Source organism: Phocoena phocoena, chromosome 3 (genome assembly GCF_963924675.1).
Source record: "Phocoena phocoena chromosome 3, mPhoPho1.1, whole genome shotgun sequence".
NCBI lineage: Eukaryota > Metazoa > Chordata > Mammalia > Artiodactyla > Phocoenidae > Phocoena > Phocoena phocoena.
The window spans coordinates 124,503,110-124,523,177 of NC_089221.1; the positions used below are offsets into that span (position 1 = coordinate 124,503,110).

The window sequence follows — 20,068 nt, forward strand, 5'->3', positions numbered from 1 at the left end:
GTTGGGTCTGAGAGAGAACTAAGATCTACAGCCTGTCCTAGGGGAAGTAACAGAGCTAATGCAGAGAAGTCAAGGATCACCTTAGGCTTAAATATCTAAGTCATCAGCGTTACAAGGAAAGAGCCATTTAATTTCTCCCCCCAAATACACTATTCGTAGAGTAATATACAGAAACAGGTGGGACTGGGGGACAGAGAGTCATTTAGAGGAAAGGAGGGTAATTTTGTTCTCCAGCCATTAGGGCCATCTCAGCCCACAGTACTCCAGGCCAAAAGTGGACTGTAATCTGGGACCTTCCCTACCCAGAATGGTGCAACTCAGGGCAGTTTTTCCCAACACAACCCTTCCCACAAGCCTCTGGGTCATCCGTGGTATGACTCGGGCCCTTCAGAAGGGAAGTGGGTGTTAAAGCCATTCACTTTTCTACCTAGTTGAGATGCAGTGTGAAAGGAGACACAGAGAGAAGGGAGGCAGGAGACTTCCCTGGCCCAGTGGTTAAGACTCCACGCTTCCACTGCAGGGGGCGCGGGTTTGATCCCTGGTGTGGGAACTAAGATCCCGCAAGCCGGCTGTGCGGCCAAAATAAAAAAAGGGAGGGGTTAATCTCACCCTCTGTATCAGATAGTGAGAACTGGGCAGAGCTTGTGGGGTGAGCGGGGGATGCAAAGGAGAGCTCGTCCTCTGGGAGGTCATCCCCTCCCCCGAACCCCGAGCACACTGCCTTCCACTGCACTCCTGGCCTTTGCATCGAGACTGCTCATTGATAACAGTATCATAAAATTCGTATGATAATAATTATAATAGTATTATTAGTACTAGTACCGTAGCACTATTGCTACTGTTATAACAATATTCTGCATCTTGCGGCATTTATCCTATTGCTCTGCACCGGCCTGCTTCCTTCTGCCATGGGTACTGGCAGAGGCCATTCCTCATACTCCCCTAAGTCCTCCAGGCCCCCCTCGGATGCGGAGCACGTCACACGTCTGCGTGCATGTAGAGAGGGTGGTGCGTGTGTGAAATACTTGACCATCAGAACACAGAAAGAAGTAAACATAGAAGAATCTAAGTCAATGGGAACCTAAATCATGGACTCATAGAGAGGACACAGACACACGCAGATACATACACACACACACACACACACACACACACACACACACACACACACACACACACACCTTTCAGGCCCTAAGCTCCTATCTGGAGTACGAACACATCTTTGCTCCCAGAAATGTCTTAGCCTCTTCCGAGAATGCTATTGTTACATAATAGTAATGGTTGGATCTTTGGAATCACAATGATAGAGGTTAAACATTCCTAATCTCATATGTACTAGCTGTATAACCTCATGTAAGACGTCAACCCCTCCTGACCTCCGTTGCTTCCTCTGTACAATGGGCAGTATTGCACGGAGGTGCAGAGCACAGGATTTGGGTAGATCTACTGCTTACAAATTCTATGAACTTGGGCTACGTATTCTGAAGCCTCAGGTTCTCCAACTGCGGAGTAAGGATAATAATCCCTATCTCATGGGGATCCTGTAAGGAATAAGTAGGATGGCCTGGTCCATAGTGGTACCCCTATATCTGGCATTCATACTCAGGGTTCCAGGGTCCAGCAAGGAGAAGCGACTAAATGAGTGGACAGTATGGGAAGGACAGGCAAGGGGGAAGGGAGGAAGGCACATCCGGGCTCACCTTTGTCCTTGATTAGGCTCTGCACTTCCTGCTTGACGCTGTCGTTCCAGTGGGTAATGTCCACGTGTAAGGAATAGTCACAGCAGCTCTTGCCATCGGCCCACTCCCGCCACTTCTCATAGGCCTCCGTCAGGCTGGACTCAGGCTCGGGCACCACGTGGTCAACTGAACAACAGAGGCCCCGCATGGGCGATTCATCGACACAGCCTTTGGTCCCCGCTGCACAGGTCTGCTCCTTCTTGCTTAGCTACGACAGCAAAGTCTCTATTTCTTGAGCATAGGATTAACCTTAGAAAGGGTTCCCGGGTGGTTTCAAGGTTGCTAATGATTCAACTGTCACTTAGCTATGGGATCTTGGGCAAATTACTAGCTTCTCCAAACCTTAATTTTCTCATTCTTAAAACGGGCACCAAGTGGGGTTGGGGACAGGGGTAACACTGCCTTCCCTCTAAGTTTGTTAAGGGACTAAATGGGACAATGCACGAAAAGTGCTTCACCTGATGCCTGGCACATAGTAAGCGCTCCATAAATATTACCTATCAATTGATGAGCGCCTACTGTGTACCATTATTACCAGTATTACAGGAGTCACTGCTGGTGATCAAAGTTGGACTCCCTTTTATGGGCAGAAGGAGGGGCTTTAAAGTTATGTCTGGGCACAAGAGAATGAAGGCTCGGGCGTACTGCCGTGGCAAAGACCTAGTATCAGTCAAGTGAACTTGACGCTTGGCCCACAGATATTATTTCCATGCAAACTTTTTGTCAAGAATATGGTTTCTTTGAGGCCAAAACCTACTCTTGCAGTACCTGTAATGGTGGATAATACTTTTTAAAAGAGTAAGATTTACGCCAATAACATTGGTGAGGTTAAGGCAAAAATTAGAGTTTTTCATAGTTCCCCATGGCAGTCGAGAGAAAGTATGAATTGATACAACTTTCCTAAGAACAATTTTGAAACGTGTATCAAAAACCATGACATTTTTCATACCTCAACAATTATTCCTATGCCTGAGAATTATCCCTAAGGAAATAAACATGGCTATATGCAAAATCTGGGCTCTCAAGATGTTTGCCACTATTTATACATTTATGTAAGTGAAAAACTGTGAACAAAGTCTTACAATAGGGAAGTTTGGTTAAATACATAAATTGTGATACCTTCATAAAACGGATGTCAGGAGTCCATTTAAAATTTGGTAGAATAAAAATAAATGAATGGAAAGATATACACGACATATTAATTAGTGAAAATAGAAGGCTAAAGCACAGTATGTTTATTACAATCCTTTTTCTTAAATAGAAAAAAATATATAGCCAAACTGTGACAGTGAAGTGAGATTTATGGAGTTTTTTTTCTTTTCTGCATACCTAGGGTTTTAAAATCATCTACAAAGGACATGTATACTTCTGTTGTTCTTATATGCTTTCCTCTCTTCTCACGTGGAGCTCCTTCCCTAATGCAGAAGCCCAAGCCTAATGCATATGTCCAGGATTCTGAACAGGTCCAGCTCCTCGGCAAGATGGCAGAAAGCCAGGCCAACATCACTGATTTCCTCAGCCTTCTAGCACAGGCAGCCTAAGTGCACTTATCGGAAAGCAAAGGCATGGAGCTACGTTACTGATGCTTGGACCCACACCAGGGCCTTCGTGGGCAGGCAGCTGCTGAGAAGTCAGCTGGCTTCCTCCCTTTGGCTGAAGAAAGGCTTTGGTCTCCCAGAATTGCACCTTCTATGGCCCTGGCACAATTTTCCTGGGTTCCCACACCCAACTAGCTGAAGTTGAACCCTGCTACTGCTCCCGTTGAAAGGAAGCAAAAGACAGTGAATAATACAGCTCAGGCTGTACTGAGTTCTTAAGTGGATGTATACTGTGGTAAACAGTGCTCTTGCTGACCAAGTTGGGGGCCAGGGCTGGGACGGGAGCCAATTCATTGGGATTCCTTTGGTTTAGGAAGGAGTGCCCTGGAATGCTATCTGCTCAGTAATCCTGGCATTCAACTCCCTAGGTCTCTTTGGAATTGCAAAAGTCACCAGAAAAACAAAACAAAACAAGAGAAACAACCCCCCAGCTTGCCCAATCTTAAAGATACGAATTGGTCAAAACACAGCACAGACTAAATAACACTAACCACCAATGAAGCCTCCAGCTCTCAAGAACTGTTAGGTCTCATTATCATTCTCTCTGGGATGCTTCTCAGCCCCATTCTCACTGCTCTGCCTGTACTCTCTGCCCCTGCTGCCTCAGACCCAAGTTGGAAGTCCTGAAATTGCTTTTTGCCCACGATCCACAACTTTTTAAGTCCACTTTCCACAGAGACTGGCCCAGAGGTGATAAGTGCTGATTCCCCACCCATGGTATATCGGGCCCCTGCTCTAAGGCAGACAGAGAAGACACCTGCTTTCAAGGTCATGAACTTCCTGAATCTCCTCTACGTGGTTACAGGAGCTGCCAATGTCCTCACCATAACCAGCTTTTCTCAGGTCTCATCAGGCAGAAAGTCTAAAAACTGAATTGAGGGGAAGTGTACGAGTTACCAACAGAGACCACTGCAGTTAACATGTTGGTTAAACTCACTCCCTAGGACCCCTCGCACGCTTTACAGAAATGTGTAAAGTCGGGGGACTTACTGATCATGGTGGTGCCCCCCGCTAAGGCAGCCTTGGTCCCTTGGAAGAAGTCGTCCACTGTGGTCATTCCCTTGTAGGGCATCTGGAAGTGAGTGTGGACATCGATGCCTCCAGGGATCACCATTTTCCCATTGGCCTCAATGGTCTTCACCCCTCCAGGGACAATCAGATTGTCTCCGATTTGCCTGGTGAGACAGGGAAACAACCAGCAATTTAAAAGAATGACTTCCAAGATAAACATAGTATTATAAGGATTTGAAATGTTGTAACTTATGTTTATCAAAGTAGTCTTTTGCAAGTGATTCACAAGTTTAGCAATCTAGAAACAAATAAAGACAGGTATCCGTAACAGAAAACATTTGTTTTTATTACAAGACATTGAATATAGTTCCCTGTGTTATACAGTAGGACCCTGTTGCTTATTTTATATATAGTAGTGTGTATCTGTTAACCCCAAATTCCTAATTTATCCCTACCCCCCTTTCCCCTTTGGTAACCATAAGTTTGTTTTCTACGTCTGTGAGTTTGTTTCTGTTTTGTAAATAGGTTCATTTGTATCATTTTTTAGATTCCATATACAAGTGATATCGTAAGATACTTGTCTTTAACTTACTTCACTTAGTATGATAATCTCTAGGTCCACTCAGAAAACAATTTTTTTATAGATACGAAACAATCTGATATGCTGTTTGGTAGGACCGTGTGTCCTGGCTTAGTACTGTAACCCCAGTGGCTTAACCATGTCTAGAATATAGGGTGTGTAATAAATATTGTTTAATAAGTGTTTTTATTATACTTTTCATTTTGTTCTTTATTTAAAGGTCAGGAAGAACATTTGCAGAAGGACCAAATGGCTGTGAAATAATGAACTGTTAGGAGAGACTGAAGGAGGTAAAGAATCACTTTAAAGAATAGGTGTGTGAACTTAGCTATCCTCTAAATGGGTTCATCTGTGCTCCTCATAACAAATGGAATCTGTCTAGAGCATTTCACAACTCAGACTTCACTCTCAATTCCATCCTTCCCTGATAGTTTATCTGTCAATCACAGCTTATGGCAGATTCTCAAAGAGGAAGCCAAAGACACAGATGCCTACACCAGCTGCTTTTGTATGGTCAGCATCTCAGTAGAAGTTTCAAGCCAAGGAAGGTGATTATGACAACCTCCACCAGACACAGCTTCACCCAAGAAGCTTCAGAGCATCCCAGGGAGGCAGAGAGGGGGAGACTGGGGTGGGAAGGAAGCCAGTAAGTATGCCAAGGGCACACTACACAAGACAATTGGCAAATACAACTACTCCTAGCACAATGTAACCACATAGACCATCGATGTTGCTTAGTTCACATCCTTGATAGAAACATCCAGTTAATTCCAGGTAGACTTATGATTCTTTTTTTTTGACTAAACTTATTTTATTCATTTTATTTTTGGCTGCACTGGGTCTTCATTGCTGCTCGCAGGCTTTCTCTAGCTGTGGCGAGCGGGGGCTACTCTTCGTTGTGGTGCGCGGGCTTCTCGTTGCAGTGGCTTCTCTTGTTGCAGAGCACGGGCTCTATGTGCACAGGCTTCAGTGGTTGTGGCACGCAGGCTCAGTAGTTGTGGCGCACGGGCTTAGCTGCTCCACGGCACGTGGGATCTTCCCGGAGCAGGGCTCGAACCTGTGTCCCCTGCACTGGCAGACGGATTCTAAACCACGGCGCCACCAGGGAAGCCCTAGACTTATGATTCTTAAGGCTCTACATTATCATGAGCCCTCTCCTACCTTGGGGACACATGTACCCCACTGCCAGTGGCATGAATACTTCCCGCTTTTGTTCACAGCCAGCTAAGAAAGACACTTTCCTGGGGTAGGAAGAAGTCAACACTTGCCTGACAAAATCTAATTTCTACAACTAAAATTAAGTCTTCCTGACATCTCTAAGAGTTCACCCTTACCACGTCACCACTCTGCCATTCCAGAGCCACCACAATTCAAAACACACTGTGGAAAAAATGCAGCCTTGATTGTAACTCCATTCTAGTCCAGATACTGGCCAGTGTGTTCTCATTTCCCTCCCTCACTGATTCACCTCTAAGAGAAAGTGAGAACCAAGGGCATGAAGAGTTGCCTGGCTTGGGTGTGCCTATCTATGTATGCTTCTACCAATTTTGACAACTGGTATAACACCCAGTCTGAAAAAGAAAAGCCTTCCCTCCTTTTTCCCACTGAACCAATCAAGGCCCCCTTAATCCTTGAATGCATAGCTTCTATCTCCCCTCCTTGGTCAAGTTTCTACTGACAGCCAGCTCTAATAATTAAGAGTGTGGCTCTTCCCTGGATGTGAGCTATGTGGATTCGCAATCTTGGATCTGCTAATACTAGCGTTATGACTTCGGCCAAGTTACTTAACCTCACCATGTCTCAATTTTTTTCATCTGTAAAATGTAACAAAAGTGCCTCCTCCATAGGTCTGTTGTGTAGATTAAACATTAATCTGTGTTGAGCCCAAAGAACACTGTTAGTTAGTGCTTTTAGAAACACTAACTGAATTTTAGAAAATTCAGTAAATACCAGCTATTATAATCAATAACCATCTTAATCTCACATAGCCCTCTCCCTCCTCTGGATCTCATCTGTTCTACTAATTTAATACTCGATATTGATATTATCTGGTCATGTCATGTGCTTTGCATGTACAGACATGTCACTTCCCCTACAAGACTCTCAGGTCCCTGGGGGAAGAGAGCACGATGATTTGGGTCCCAATGATATCTACCATAGCATATGACATAGTACGTGTCCAGTGCCTGAGACAACTTCTTTGCACACAGCAGGTACTCCATCAATCTTCACAGGAAACAACTCTGTAAAAACTGGAGGAAAGTATTTCTGTTTTTATGCTCTGTGAGTTAAGAATGTTGTTGGAGATATATCATTTTATAGGACTGGATGAAGATCATATTTATACACCCTTTTCTCCACCACCAACACACACCTCTGATGGTTAAATTCCTTCTATAACATCCTTGACAAGTGGCCTTCCAGTCTATTTTAATAGAGATGGCAAAGAAGACTCAGTTTATGTATTCAACTATGGTAGCAGGTGCCTGAATCACTGCGTGAAGATGGATTCTGAGCCTGTATTTAGGGCTCAACTGTGAAAAGCTCTGTGATCAATTAGTGATGCCTGCCATGAGCTCTGGAATGAGGAAGAAGCATTAGGTACTAAATTTTTTTCCAACTCTGAACATCTCTAAATGAGGGAACACACTCCCACCAGAGAGTGGACTATACACAATAATGTTTTAGTAAGAGAAAAATGTAGAATTAATCGTGGCTCATATTTTGAAGGAAGTACTGTTTTACACTGGTTGGCTTGTCTAACAATTCCATTTTTCCTGCTTCTAATATGAAAAAGTATTTATGCAAATTGGCAAGGCTACCAAACACAAATATCTTCATTCTTGCATTTGTTACTCATTCATTCATTCACTCATCCATTCATTCAATGCATTGATTAATATGTTGATCTTCAGCAAGTTATTTACTCTCTCTTCCTCTTTCTCCTCTATCCTCCTCTGAAAAGGGGGTAATAAGAGTACTCACTTCATAGGATTGCTGGCAGATTAAATGATAAGGCACGTAAAACATTTAACGCAGTGCCGGGCACATACTATATACTCAATAAAAGGTAGCTCTTACGAAAGTCTCTATGTGTTAAGTACTGGGGTAAGTGCTGCAGATACGGAGAAGAATAAGATATGGCCCTTGCTCTAAGAGGGCCAACGGTGTCAGAATTGCTACGACTGCTAAAAGCACAGGGTTTTTAAAAGCTCATCAAAGGGAAAGCTAGCCTAGATTTAGGGGCTGGTAAGGAATGTTGGCCTACAGAAAGTTGTATCTAAGCCAAGTCTCCAAACGTAAGTAAGCAATCTATAACCAGAATCTTAAGTTAGCCAATGAAGCTGAATAAGATAAAAATAAAACTGAATGAGGCCAGGGATGGCTCATATGGTGGGTTGGATATACCAGTTTTATACGATATCTTATCAGTGTGGGGAAGTACCCTGCTCTATGTGATGAAGGCTATGTGTAAATCAAATCCTTTTTTAAAGGTCACTGTGAAGCTACCCATAAAGGTTACCTGGCTGTGCTCCTTACAGGCATCCAATAGCAAAGCATTTTTTAAAGTAATTATATATGCCTAAAGTATCTATTTGGAAATCTTGCCTGTCCTATGTATGTCCTGTCTGTGCTCTGCCTATCCAAGTCCTACCTAAGTCAAGGTTCAGTTTAAATGCCCTCTCCATCTCAAAACCTTCCTCTGAAGGGATTTCTCCTCCCTGTGCACTTCTAAATTACTTATCCTCATTTGAACTCCTTTAGTACGTATTACACTAGGCCTTATATTTTTAGGGTGCTGTGATTTGTGGGCGTTTTCCAGTGACCTTAAGGACAGTGGTGACATCTCCCAATTCTCCAAGACACATGGAGTGCCCGTCAGTGCAGCTTGCCCAAAGGGGCCCTTAGCATCATTTGGGTGACTGAATTCAGATTTTTCATTTCATTCATGTAATCCAAGTGAACTAAGGCTAGCTCCCATTTTTAAGGGATTATGTGCATCCAGACTGAAGGGCTAAAATAAAAACTCATTTTTAAGGAGGAGAAATGAAACACACAGAAGCGATGGGCTAGTAAGCAAAAAAGAAGCAAGTTTCCTTCTGAGCCTCTAACAAAGAAAGTTCAAAAGACAAAGCAAAGGGTACTATATACCTACTTTATTAAGCCATCTTCCATGTAAATATCAGCGTAAAAGGATTGATCATCGTTGACGATTCTGCCTCCCTTGATCAGAAGACGGTCGCTCTAGAAAGGAAGGAAAACGGGAGTCATTCTCACAGCTAGGATTTCAGAGAAGAGAGGTCTGCCGAGGTGCTCCCAATTCGTTGTTTTAGAGGTTTAGCAGAAACCATTTTCTTAAGACATCTGTGTGCTCAGTGCACTCAGTCTTTCTGTTAGGTATCCAGTCTTTCTCGTTTGACCCTATTCAAATTATTCTGGAGTTTCACCTCTTGCTTCTGCAATCTACCATAGCCACTCAGAAATGTAGCTACTCTTTACATTGGCTTTTTCCAGAAAGCAATATATAATGCAAAGTGGGATAACATCTACCTCAGTGCCTAGCACTCTGTCTGGTATTCTGTTGGCACTCAGTAGTGATTCCCAAAGATCAGAACTTAGGGTCAGGCATACAGTGAAATGGCCTTTAAACGTCTTTATATGACAGGGGGATCATGTTATGTTGAAAAGTCAGGACAGTTATACATGTGCACACATGCACACAAAGTTGTGGAATGTATAACTCAAGGTGGAGAAATTATGCAGGATTCATATCGGCTTCACTGTACTCGGTATTTCTCACATTCTCTGAAACATATTTCCTTATTGCTTTTCTTGTGAAAAAAAATTTCCTTTCTTATGAGAAACATCTTTTTAAAAATTGTAACTTAAACGAAGTTTGGATAAGTGATCCAACTGGAAACAAGGCACATACACTCCGAGGTTATTAATAAAATATAAACATATATTTTATTTAGAGGTCAGGAGAGACACAAATCACTAGTCAGCTTTAGAGATCACAGATTTCATTAAATGAATGGAGCTTAGACCACAGCATGAAGGATGGACATAGCTTTGTTGGGTTCATGGGGGAGAAGAGAATCCCTAGGAGCCTGGATGAGTGGAACTGCAACCTAAAGGACAATGGTGGGCTGCAGTTTGTTAAGAATTCAACATACAGACTTCAACTCTCCACCCATCCATTCATCCATCCATCCATCCATCCATTATTCACACATCCACTCACTCAGCAAATAAGTAGCTAATATTTACTGTTAAATAGTGGGGAGGATGCAATTGTGAGTGAGCCACACCGTCAAGGTCACTGCCTGGATGGAACTTAAGGGGAAGTCTAGCAATAAAGAAATAAAGTCATCAAAATAAGTAAAACAATGTAAAATTGTATCAAGTGTCACAAAATACAAGGGAGTGGGGCTTGTTTAAATAGAGGCTGGAAGAGGCCTTTTCAGGGAAGATCGATTTAGATGGAGAACTGCAAGCAGAGGGAACAGTGTGTGCAAAGACCCTGTGGTAGGAAGAAGTTTTGTTTCTTTGAAAACCTGAAAAAGATCAGTGTGGAGGAAGCTTAGGGATCAAGGAGGGAAATGGCATGAGATGATGCTGGTGAGGTAGGGCTTTCAAAAGAGGACATAGGTTTAATGGGGGAAGGAAGCCCCACAGACAGACTGACTTCTGGCTTCCGAAATCAAAGACTGTGAACAGGGCCAGAAAATGAGAATTGAAGCTACGACTCCTCTGGGGATATAGCCAATTACCACTTCCTCTCTCCTGCTTCCAAGGTATTGGGTAAGAATAAGAAATTTCATCATACTGTATTGTCAGGGGGAAGGATTTTTTAAAGATACAGATCAATGAGGTGTTGAGACAAAACCTACATATATGGCAAAGAAGATGTGCTAATGAGGTCAAATACAAACTACTACCACACGTGATCTCCAAGCCCCTCAGGAGCTGGCCTCTGTCAGTATATCCACTCTGTTAGGTTCTATCACATGTTGCCTCATATTTTATATGGTGGCAAAACTAAGAGACGTGTAGTTCTAGCCGCCTATCAGGCTCTCTGGCCACTAAGCCTTTGCAAACTCTCCGCCTTCTCCTATGTTCACCTACCACTGACAACCATCCTCTCCATTGTCAAGCCTCAATCAAAGGGTTTTTCCCCTAGGATGCACTACCTGACTTTCCAGCAAATTCTACCTGCTCCCTCTGTAGCTGAAACAATGAATCGTTCTACAAGAGTTGGTTTACTGTTCATTGGTCTCCTGACTAGACCAAAGATTCCTGTAGTCTTAGAACTATGTGTCTTTTTATCTTTTTACCTTATTCCCATCTTCGATAGCTGTTAAATATTGGTCAAATGAATGGCTGAAGGGTGGGACACAGGAGGTTGTATGATATATCAGAATGATAAAAAGGCCATCTGAGTCAGAAAGTTATGTGAAGTGGTCGGAATATTGGACTTGTAAGAAAAAAAAACTTTAATTGAAGGCTACTGTAATCTACCACTTTAACAGAAATTGCAAAATTATAGGAGGCAGTCCTAGGACTGTGCTTCTCAAACTAGGGTGCACATTAGAAAAATACAGATTCCCAGGCCCTGCTCTAGGCCAACAACTATGTATTTTATAAGCTCTATAAACGGCTCTTAGGCAGCCATCAGCCAGCCCACACCAAGTCACAGACCAGCACCAGGAACCACTGCCCCAGACACAGTTTGTGTGTCTGTGAAGGCAACAAAAGTTTCTCCAGCAGGAGCTTCATACTAATAACAATCTTGGTAACTATAAGAGTTCCCTCTCACAGCTCAGTGCTTTTCTGATGCTCTTTATCTTTCTAGCAAAGAGCTGAAGTAAGCTGGGTTAGGGAAAGGGGCCAGTTACTGCCTGAACTGAGCCCAGCCATGAAATATGACCATCCTCCTGCCTGGGGGCATCCAGTCCTGAGCCACTGGGGATCATCACTTCCTTCAATAAGCATCAAATATCAACAAAGGGGAAAAAGCTATCTCAGGCCCCTTGTACATCAGGGGTGTAGTAAGAGGTGACCCAAGTGGAATTAACGTCACTGAGATGGCATCGTTAAAAACTGTTCCAATGCTAGTGAAATAAGCTTGACTCAACCATCAGGAACCTAAACAGAGCACAAAGATGAACTGCAGGCCTGGTGTAAGTTTCAGAGATGGGAGTAACAAGACCCCTGCTGTATGCACTATAGTCTTAACATTCTTATTTGTCTTTATCACGTAGAGCAGAGATATCAAAACCACAACTCACAGAGCTCAAGCAAATGCTGTTCCTGGGGGTCTTCAGCTTGCCCCCTGAACTTTTATTAAAGTGGTTAATAAAACTGCTTTATTAATTTTAACTCTTTCCATGCATGTGGGATCCACTACAAAGGACAACCCAGGCAAACAGTCATCAGACACAGAAGCATGTGAAAGGCAAGTCTTGGACTTGGCATTGAAGAATGATACAGCAATGACTGACCACTCCAAGGCCACATGAAACCAGACCTCCCTGGTTACGGAACACGGTTGTCTGTGAAGTCATGGGCCAGCCTTAGGCAGTAACACATTCTGGGGCCCAAAGCCAACAAGATGAACAGCTCTGACAGCTCTGGTTAAAAGTTACCCTCGACGGTGTTAGAAAGGTGAGTGTGGCTCTGAGGGGCTCTTTGCTCTCGGTTCTCAGTAGCTGAGGCGGTCAGGAACCCGAGAGCTGACGCCCGAGGAGGTAAAGTGGTCTAGATGGGAGCCAACCAACGTTTCTCATGCATTAATAGGTATAAAGGATGAAGGTACTTCTAGAGCACACAGGGATAGTCCGGAGGGTATTTGGAACCCAAGATGAAGCTCTTCAGAGCCTGCAGCACCAGGCCAAGGACTCTGGCTACTTTGGGCCCTGCACGGCCACCAGGGCTGAGTGAAGCCTGGTCTTGCGGCCCAGAGGGGTGCCAGGGGTGCCAGCTGCCAAGTAGTGGGTTCTCCCACTACTAGGAGAATCGGGCCGACCACTTAACCAGGTGTTTGATCTTGAGTTAGGACTTAACCTCTCAGCACCTCAAGTTTTTTATTAGCTCAGAGCAGATAATAACACCTAGCTCACCTCTCAGGGTGGCTGCCAGGATTGAATGAGGTGGATGAAGGGGGAAAGGTGTGTGTGTGTGGTGTGTGTGTACATGTATATATAAAATATCTAACACAGTAAACACCTATAAATATTAGTTATATTTATTCCACTCATTATTTACAGTACTTTAAATTTTTATAAAATGCCTTAAATTAAGAAGCATACTGGGGAGGGATTATTGTTCCCATTTTCCCAATGAGGAGATCTACATAGAGAGACAGATGACTTTCTCCAAGTGACAGCGTTGATTAGTTCCAGTTGGAAGTAAATCCAGGTCTCTCATCTCTTGGCACCAAACTGCTTTCCACCTGAGGCCACTGCACCAATAGTGCCTAAACCATATGCCAAGTGGCTCTTTCCGACAGGGCTGTCCTCTCTGTTTGACACTGCATCTGACAGGAATGGCTGACTTCCTCTGCAGTAGGAAACTTCAGGAATCCAATTACTTGTAAGCTACTACTTATAAAATCGGTGGATTAGACCTGCCCCTTATGTGTTAATGCAGCTTATAAAGGGACCTGATTTACAATCCAGGGTAGCAGAGGCCCTTGAAGTTTGATAAAGTCCAACCCTTTTTCCTTCACTAGGATATGACAATGATTAGAAAAATCAAGCATAAAAAATCAAGAGTCTGTGAGAAAATGGGAGAGAAAAGAGACAGAGAGAAACAAAGAAAAGAAGGAAGGAAGGGAGTGAGAAAAGACAGAGGTACAGAGGGGACAGGGGGAGCAAGAGAGGGAAGGGAGGGGCTTCCCTGGTGGCGCAGTGGTTGAGAATCCACCTGCCGATGCAGGGGACACGGGTTCATGTCCCGGTCCGGGAAGACTCCACATGCCGCGGAGCGGCTGGGCCCGTGAGCCATGGCCGCTGAGCCTGCGCATCCGGAGCCTGTGCTCCGTAACGGGAGAGGCCACAACAGCGAGAGGCCCCCGTACCAAGAAAAAAAAAAAAAGAGAGAGAGAAGGAAGGGAGGAGGAAATAAACTTATAACAAGGGATGCTGTTAAGAATGGCTGTGATTCAAACTAGAATAGAAAATACAAGGACAGGATCTTGAACTTAAGCCGGTTGGAGATGCTGGTTCCCATTTTAGTTTTCCTCACCTAGTCTTCAACGTAAAGAACTTAAATTACCACGTCTGTCTGAGCTAATGAGAATATGCCTCCCAGAGAACCCAGAGCCCTCTGTGGATTTCTTCTCACTCAGTAAAATCAGCCCCAGAACAGTACTTAGGACACATCTGTCCTATACTCTGCAGACATGCCAGCAGCTCAGAATAAAAACTATAATCCCAGAAAGAGAAAAAGAGAATATAAACTGAAGAAGGAGTCTTCCACAATAAAATCTTTTAGTACCTGTGTTCAAATCACAATGCACAGACTCTGACCCTCAGTGGGGACTCAAGATCCTTTCTAAGTCCAGATGAAGGTGCAGGTGGTTATTTAAAATAAATTCCCATCTGGGTAATTAGATTTGACTCCCTAAAAACACTCCCATGCTTAAGAATACAACAGGATGGATAGACTACACAGATGAAATCTTGTAGCTTTTCTTCCCCAAAGCAGCATCATTTAAAGAAGACAGAGAAAAGGCTTTCTAAGATAGTCCTGGTTGCCTCAACGTGGTATTTAGGAAAAGGTACTGAATAGGCTTTCAGGAGACCAGAGATCTCATCCCACCTCTGCTGTTAAATATGCAACCTTGGGTGAGATGCACAGGCATGAGTTTGAATTCTGCAACGAACACTACCTGTGTTTGGGAGAGTGACTTCACCTCTCTGGGCTTCAGTTACTTCATCTGTGAAACGGGGGACAATGGTATCTTTCTCTCAGGGTGCTGGTTAGGATTATGGGGGTTCCTATAGGTAAAGGGTTGAACTCTGCTTGGCAATTTATAGATGCTTAGTACATGTGAGCTACTATCATAATTATTCTTCCTTTCAATCATAACTGGCCACTGTACAATGGCCCTCTCACAAATATTCTAGAAGAACTGAACTAACACTTTGTTAATCAAAATCTAACAGACCTTGCCATAAAGGGAATTCCAGAGGCGCCAGTCCCCAGCCAACCCCCAGCAACTGTTCTCAGCTCCTGCCACCAGCTGCCAAGGTCAGCCAAGACTTCTTCTTTTAAACCCACTCCCACAGGACAAGTTCCCACGGCCCCTCCAGGTCACTCTTCCGCTGGAAATAAGGCTCCATGAGCAGATAACAATCTACTTGCTCTCCTCCAGCAGGAATGCGGAGTGGGTGGCAAGGTCTCAAACCTGCCCCCAAACTCACCCTCCCTGCCCAATGCATGGATCTGTTTCCAGGCCCCTCAATGACAAGCATGCCATGAAGCCGGAGAGAACGAGTAAGGTCAGGGAGGAAATAAGACTTCTTGAAGGGCAATGCAGCTTCCTGGCTCTGAGTCTTTATTGAAACCAGGCATAGTTGTACAGGGCTGGCTATTACAAACCTCTGAACTGCTACAGATGAATCTCAAAAACATCCCTCCTTTCTCTCACCACCCAAACATAATTATGACCAAGTGTGCACCATGGAGGCTAATGGTGGGAGTGGGTAGGGAGGAGAGTGGGGAGGGGAGAGTCGGGGGGGCACTCCCTTCAAAGCACAGCCCACCGAGCAGAATGCATAATGAATGGCAAGCCCTGTTGTCTCTTTCATGTGTTTGGTTTTGCCCTGGAAGGACAGACCACAAGGTAGGAAAGCAGTAATGCAGAGGAAGCAGTAGCCAAGGGCAGGTTTAACCAGGGTAGGGTGGCGGCTCCCTCTTCTGAACTAGAACATCAAAGCCAGCTGTGCGCATTCTTCCCCCCAGAACTTCATGTTCACCATTTTGAAGACGTAATTATCGAAGGGCCAGACAAGTGATGTGCCCTGCCCTGGGTCAGACTGGAGTGGCGAAATGAACCGTGGATGGCATCTTAATCCCAGCCCCCGATAACACTCTCCCAGTCTTTAACAGGGTTCCAGACACGGATAAGCACGAGTGGATAACCAGACAGGGAACCAGAGGAGGGGGAGGGGAGGGATGACACAGCGATGGACAGAGGAGCCACAAAGCCATTCCAACCTCAAGCAGGAAGGTCAGCTGGGCCTGTGAAGCCCAAACCTCAGTCACTACTGTGCTATTTTCATGATACTGGACAGATCCCGGTACAAACTGTACTGTTATTTACTTAATATTATCCTGAAATAAATATATTTTAAAAGTAAACACTGTCTCACTCCCATAAATTCTAAGCCAGTATCACTTACCAAAAATAGACAGTAAACCTAGGAATGAATACAATAAAAACCTCATGAAACTTTGGCTCCATTCTCTGCCCTCAAAAGGGTTCTGAAGGATGAGCTCAGATCTGCTACCTTTGTTAAAAGGAAGATTACCGGGCTTCCCTGGTGGCGCAGTGGTTAAGAGTCAGCCTGCCGATGCAGGGGACGCGGGTTCGTGCCCCGGTCCGGGAAGATCCCACGTGCCGCGAAGCGGCTGGGCCTGGGCGTCTGGAGCCTGTGCTCCGCGGCGGGAGAGGCCACGGCAGTGAGAGGCCCGCGTACCACAAAAAAAAAAAAAAAAAGGGGGAAGATTACGCAGTGTCAGGGTGGGGCGGGGAGTGGAGGGGTGGTGTTCAAGACAAAGTAGCACTATGCTAAGACTTTTTCCTCGACCTGCTCAGGTTAGAAAAATAACTAGAAAAGGGACAAAATTTCTCTCTTTGTGGTTCAGTGTTATTGAATGTCCTCTTCCAGAATCACCTAAAATGATCTAACGTACAGCAGGACTACCATCCCTGCTCTTGAAACATGGACCGACATGGACCAACGTGAGCCACCATGGGCTTGAGCAGTGTCCAAAGCAGAGTCACAGGGACGTCCCAGGTACTGGGCAGCACAGCACACGGAGGAGGTTATTGGAATGAAGGATCACCGTTTCAGAAGGTTAGGGAGAAGGAGAGAGAGGGGCAGGGTGGGTAAATCTAGTGTGACAACAAGCATGCCTTATCATAAAATAGGATGTGACAAATCTGGGTACAAGAAAAAAGATGTGGTCCATCTTTAGCTGGGCTTTGGGGAAGGACAAATGGAAAGGTTGCTGTCTGGATGGAAACCAGCCCTAATCACAGTTTGCAAAACCATTCAGCATTTAGGTAGCGACCAAGGGAGTCTGGAAGCCACAGCTGCATTGGCATCTCTGCTAACTCATTGTGTGCTTCTAGGCAAGTGGCTTGATCCAGCTCTGGGCCTCAGCGTCTTCAGCTGAGTGAAGGTGGAGCTCTCTAAAAAGGCCCGTTTACGTATCTGTAAAGTACAGATACTAATGCCTACCTCCCCAGCTACTGTGAGAATTAAATATCATGATGCAGGGTCGGGGCACTTAGAAAAAGCTCCATGCGTGGCAGGCATTACAAATATTACTACTAATTTCACGATTGTGCTACCACCTCTATTTTATTGCTCTGATTATGTACATGTACAATTAAAGGCAAATCCAAATTGCAGTATAAATGTAAGGTAGCTACTACTATTACATATAAAGTGCCTGAGAAATGTGTTGCTCAGGACAGAGTGTAAAGTAGAATATAGATTGAAGAAAACTCAGTGCTTTAGAGATCTAATTCATGGCCACATTTGGTCTGGGTTTATGGGAGAGTTTTGTGTTCTGCTTGTTATTTGGGGGTTTTTTGTTTTGTTTTGCATTGGTACTTTTAGGCCTCAAATCCATGTGTTATGGGTGAAAGCTCTCTGTCCCATATGCACGCTAGGCAACTGGGGTCCAGCTATGTTCAAACGGGATCCTGTGTCCCATCAGCTCGACAGCCTGTGTAAAAGCCAAATGCCTACTTCATCAGGAAGGAGGGCCTGAAATTTCAACCAGGTCTTGATTCTGGGGATAAACAGGTTTAATAATTCATTCCTGAAACGTACACTTGTGTGACTACTGGCTGTGAAGATGTTATGTTAGGTGTACGGGAAGGCAAGAACAAAACAGTCGGAAAAATTAAGCCATGACCACAAATAATAATGTATAGTAAAAAGAGCGAGGGTAAAACTATAGAGGCAGTGAAATGATCAGTGGTTTGGGGAGGGAGGGGGTGGGAGGGAGGGGTGAATAGGTGAACAGACAGAGCACACTGAGTGTTTTCAGGGCAGTGAAACTATTGCATAAGATGTTTTAATGGTGGATACAAGGCATTATGCACTTGTCAAAACCCATAGAAAGGTACCCCCAAAAAAGAGTGAACCTTAATGTAAAACTATGGGCTTTCATTAATAATATATCAATACTGGTTTATCAACTGTAACAAATGTTTACCACACCAATGCAATATGTTAATAAAAGGGGAAACTTGGGGTGGGGGGGGGAATGGGAGGGAGCAGATGGGCACTCTTACTACGCCCTGCTCAATTTTTCTGTAAACCTAAAAGAGATCTGTTACACAGCGGAAACTAACACACCATTGCAAAGCAGTTATACTCCAATAAAGATGTTAAAAAAAAAAAGTAATCTGAAGAGCAAAGTCTATTAATTAAGAGAGAGAGAGAGAGAAATGGGAGAAAAATCCTCGGTAGAAATCAAAGAAGGGTCCACAGAGACGAGCTGAGGTGGGTCTTGGGAAAATGGTTAATCTGGACCCACAGGTATGACCCAAGGCAAGTGGGGGAACAATAATTCGTAACTAGCATTTACTGAAAACTTACATGTCAGAAACTCTTAGAAGCTTTATGTACATTTTGTTCAATTAATCCTCAATGAAATGAATTATCTGCTGTTTTCTCCCCACTGGGCTGATGAAGACATGGAAGCTTAGGGGGGTTAGTGCAGGGTCTGGTGTCACATAACCAGTCACTGGGAAAACCAAACGTATCAAGGCAAGAAATGCATTTCAGGGAAAAATTGTGGAAATAGGTGGGGTCCCTGATGCTTTGGATTCTGGAAGAAGGGGATGCAAACAGTGGCTGGCTATGGGGTTTGACCTTTATCCCATAGGTCCTGGGGAGCTGTGGAAGGATTTTGAGAAAATGAGTGAAATACAATCGAAGAGTTAAAAAAAAAAAAAAAAACGCTGACAGAATGGCCATGCTGGAGATAAAGGAAGGAACTAGTCAGAATGTAACAGCAAGCGGTGGGGGGTGGGAAAAGGAAGAAAAAGCAACAACCTGTATCACTCAGGATGCCAGGAAACAGATGCAATACTCAAATTGGATTATTAAAGTGCATTTAACAAAGGGATTATTTAACAAAGCGTGGGCAGGGTTTAGGGAAATTAAATGGATCCAGAGCACACCAACAGCAGGGAGAAATGCCATCCCCAGGCCCAAGGAGGCCAGAGGAGCGATTACCGGAGCTGAAGAGGGCAGCTGTACAGAGAGGGCGCCTGCTGTGACCTCCAGCAGAGGCACGTCGCCACTCCACAGCAACCCAGCAGCAAGGAATCAGAGGGAAAACACCCTGATTTCGCGGTCCACCCTCCCTCCAGTCCCCTAGTGGTGCCACATTAACTAAATCCAACCAGGAGCCCAAGGGCAAAGGACCTATTGGAGCAGCCCAGACCGGTCCAGGGTGTGGAGCAGGACAGAAAACCTTGGCGAGGGCAGCTGAAGAGGCAAACAGAAAACATCCAGCCTAGTCCCTGAACATCCAACCATGGGACACAGTTTAATAAACTGCAATACGGCCACACTGTGGATTATGGTGCAGCTACTTTTTAAACAGGTTAAATCTATATCTTGAACTGAAGAAATATCTAAAATAAGTAAGTGGCAATGTGCAAAATACGATACTGGTCTTGCAAAAGCAAACAAACAAATACTGTTATTATGTTTCTGTATGAGCAGGAGAAAGGCCTGGAGGGATGTATACCAAATTTGTCAACATTAGGTATGGTAGGGGGAAAGGATGCAAAGGGAGGAGGTATAAGGAACTTTTTTCTTTTCTCTTTCTCCTCTATTTACATACATTATTTCACGAGTTGCACAATGCATATGCCA

At 44.3% G+C, this 20,068-nt stretch overlaps 1 protein-coding gene across 1 annotated transcript in view; it reads right to left on the reverse strand.

Annotated features, from left to right (window-relative positions):
- DPYSL3 (dihydropyrimidinase like 3) overlaps window positions 1–20,068 on the reverse strand; it is a 111,322-nt gene that overhangs the window by 25,745 nt on the left and 65,509 nt on the right. Inside the window, exons 2-4 of the mRNA XM_065875682.1 lie at window positions 9,085–9,173; window positions 4,328–4,512; window positions 1,701–1,865 (exon numbers count right to left, since the gene is read on the reverse strand). Of these exons, the coding sequence (XP_065731754.1) occupies window positions 1,701–1,865; window positions 4,328–4,512; window positions 9,085–9,173 (439 nt within the window). The remainder of the gene's footprint in view (window positions 1–1,700; window positions 1,866–4,327; window positions 4,513–9,084; window positions 9,174–20,068) is intronic.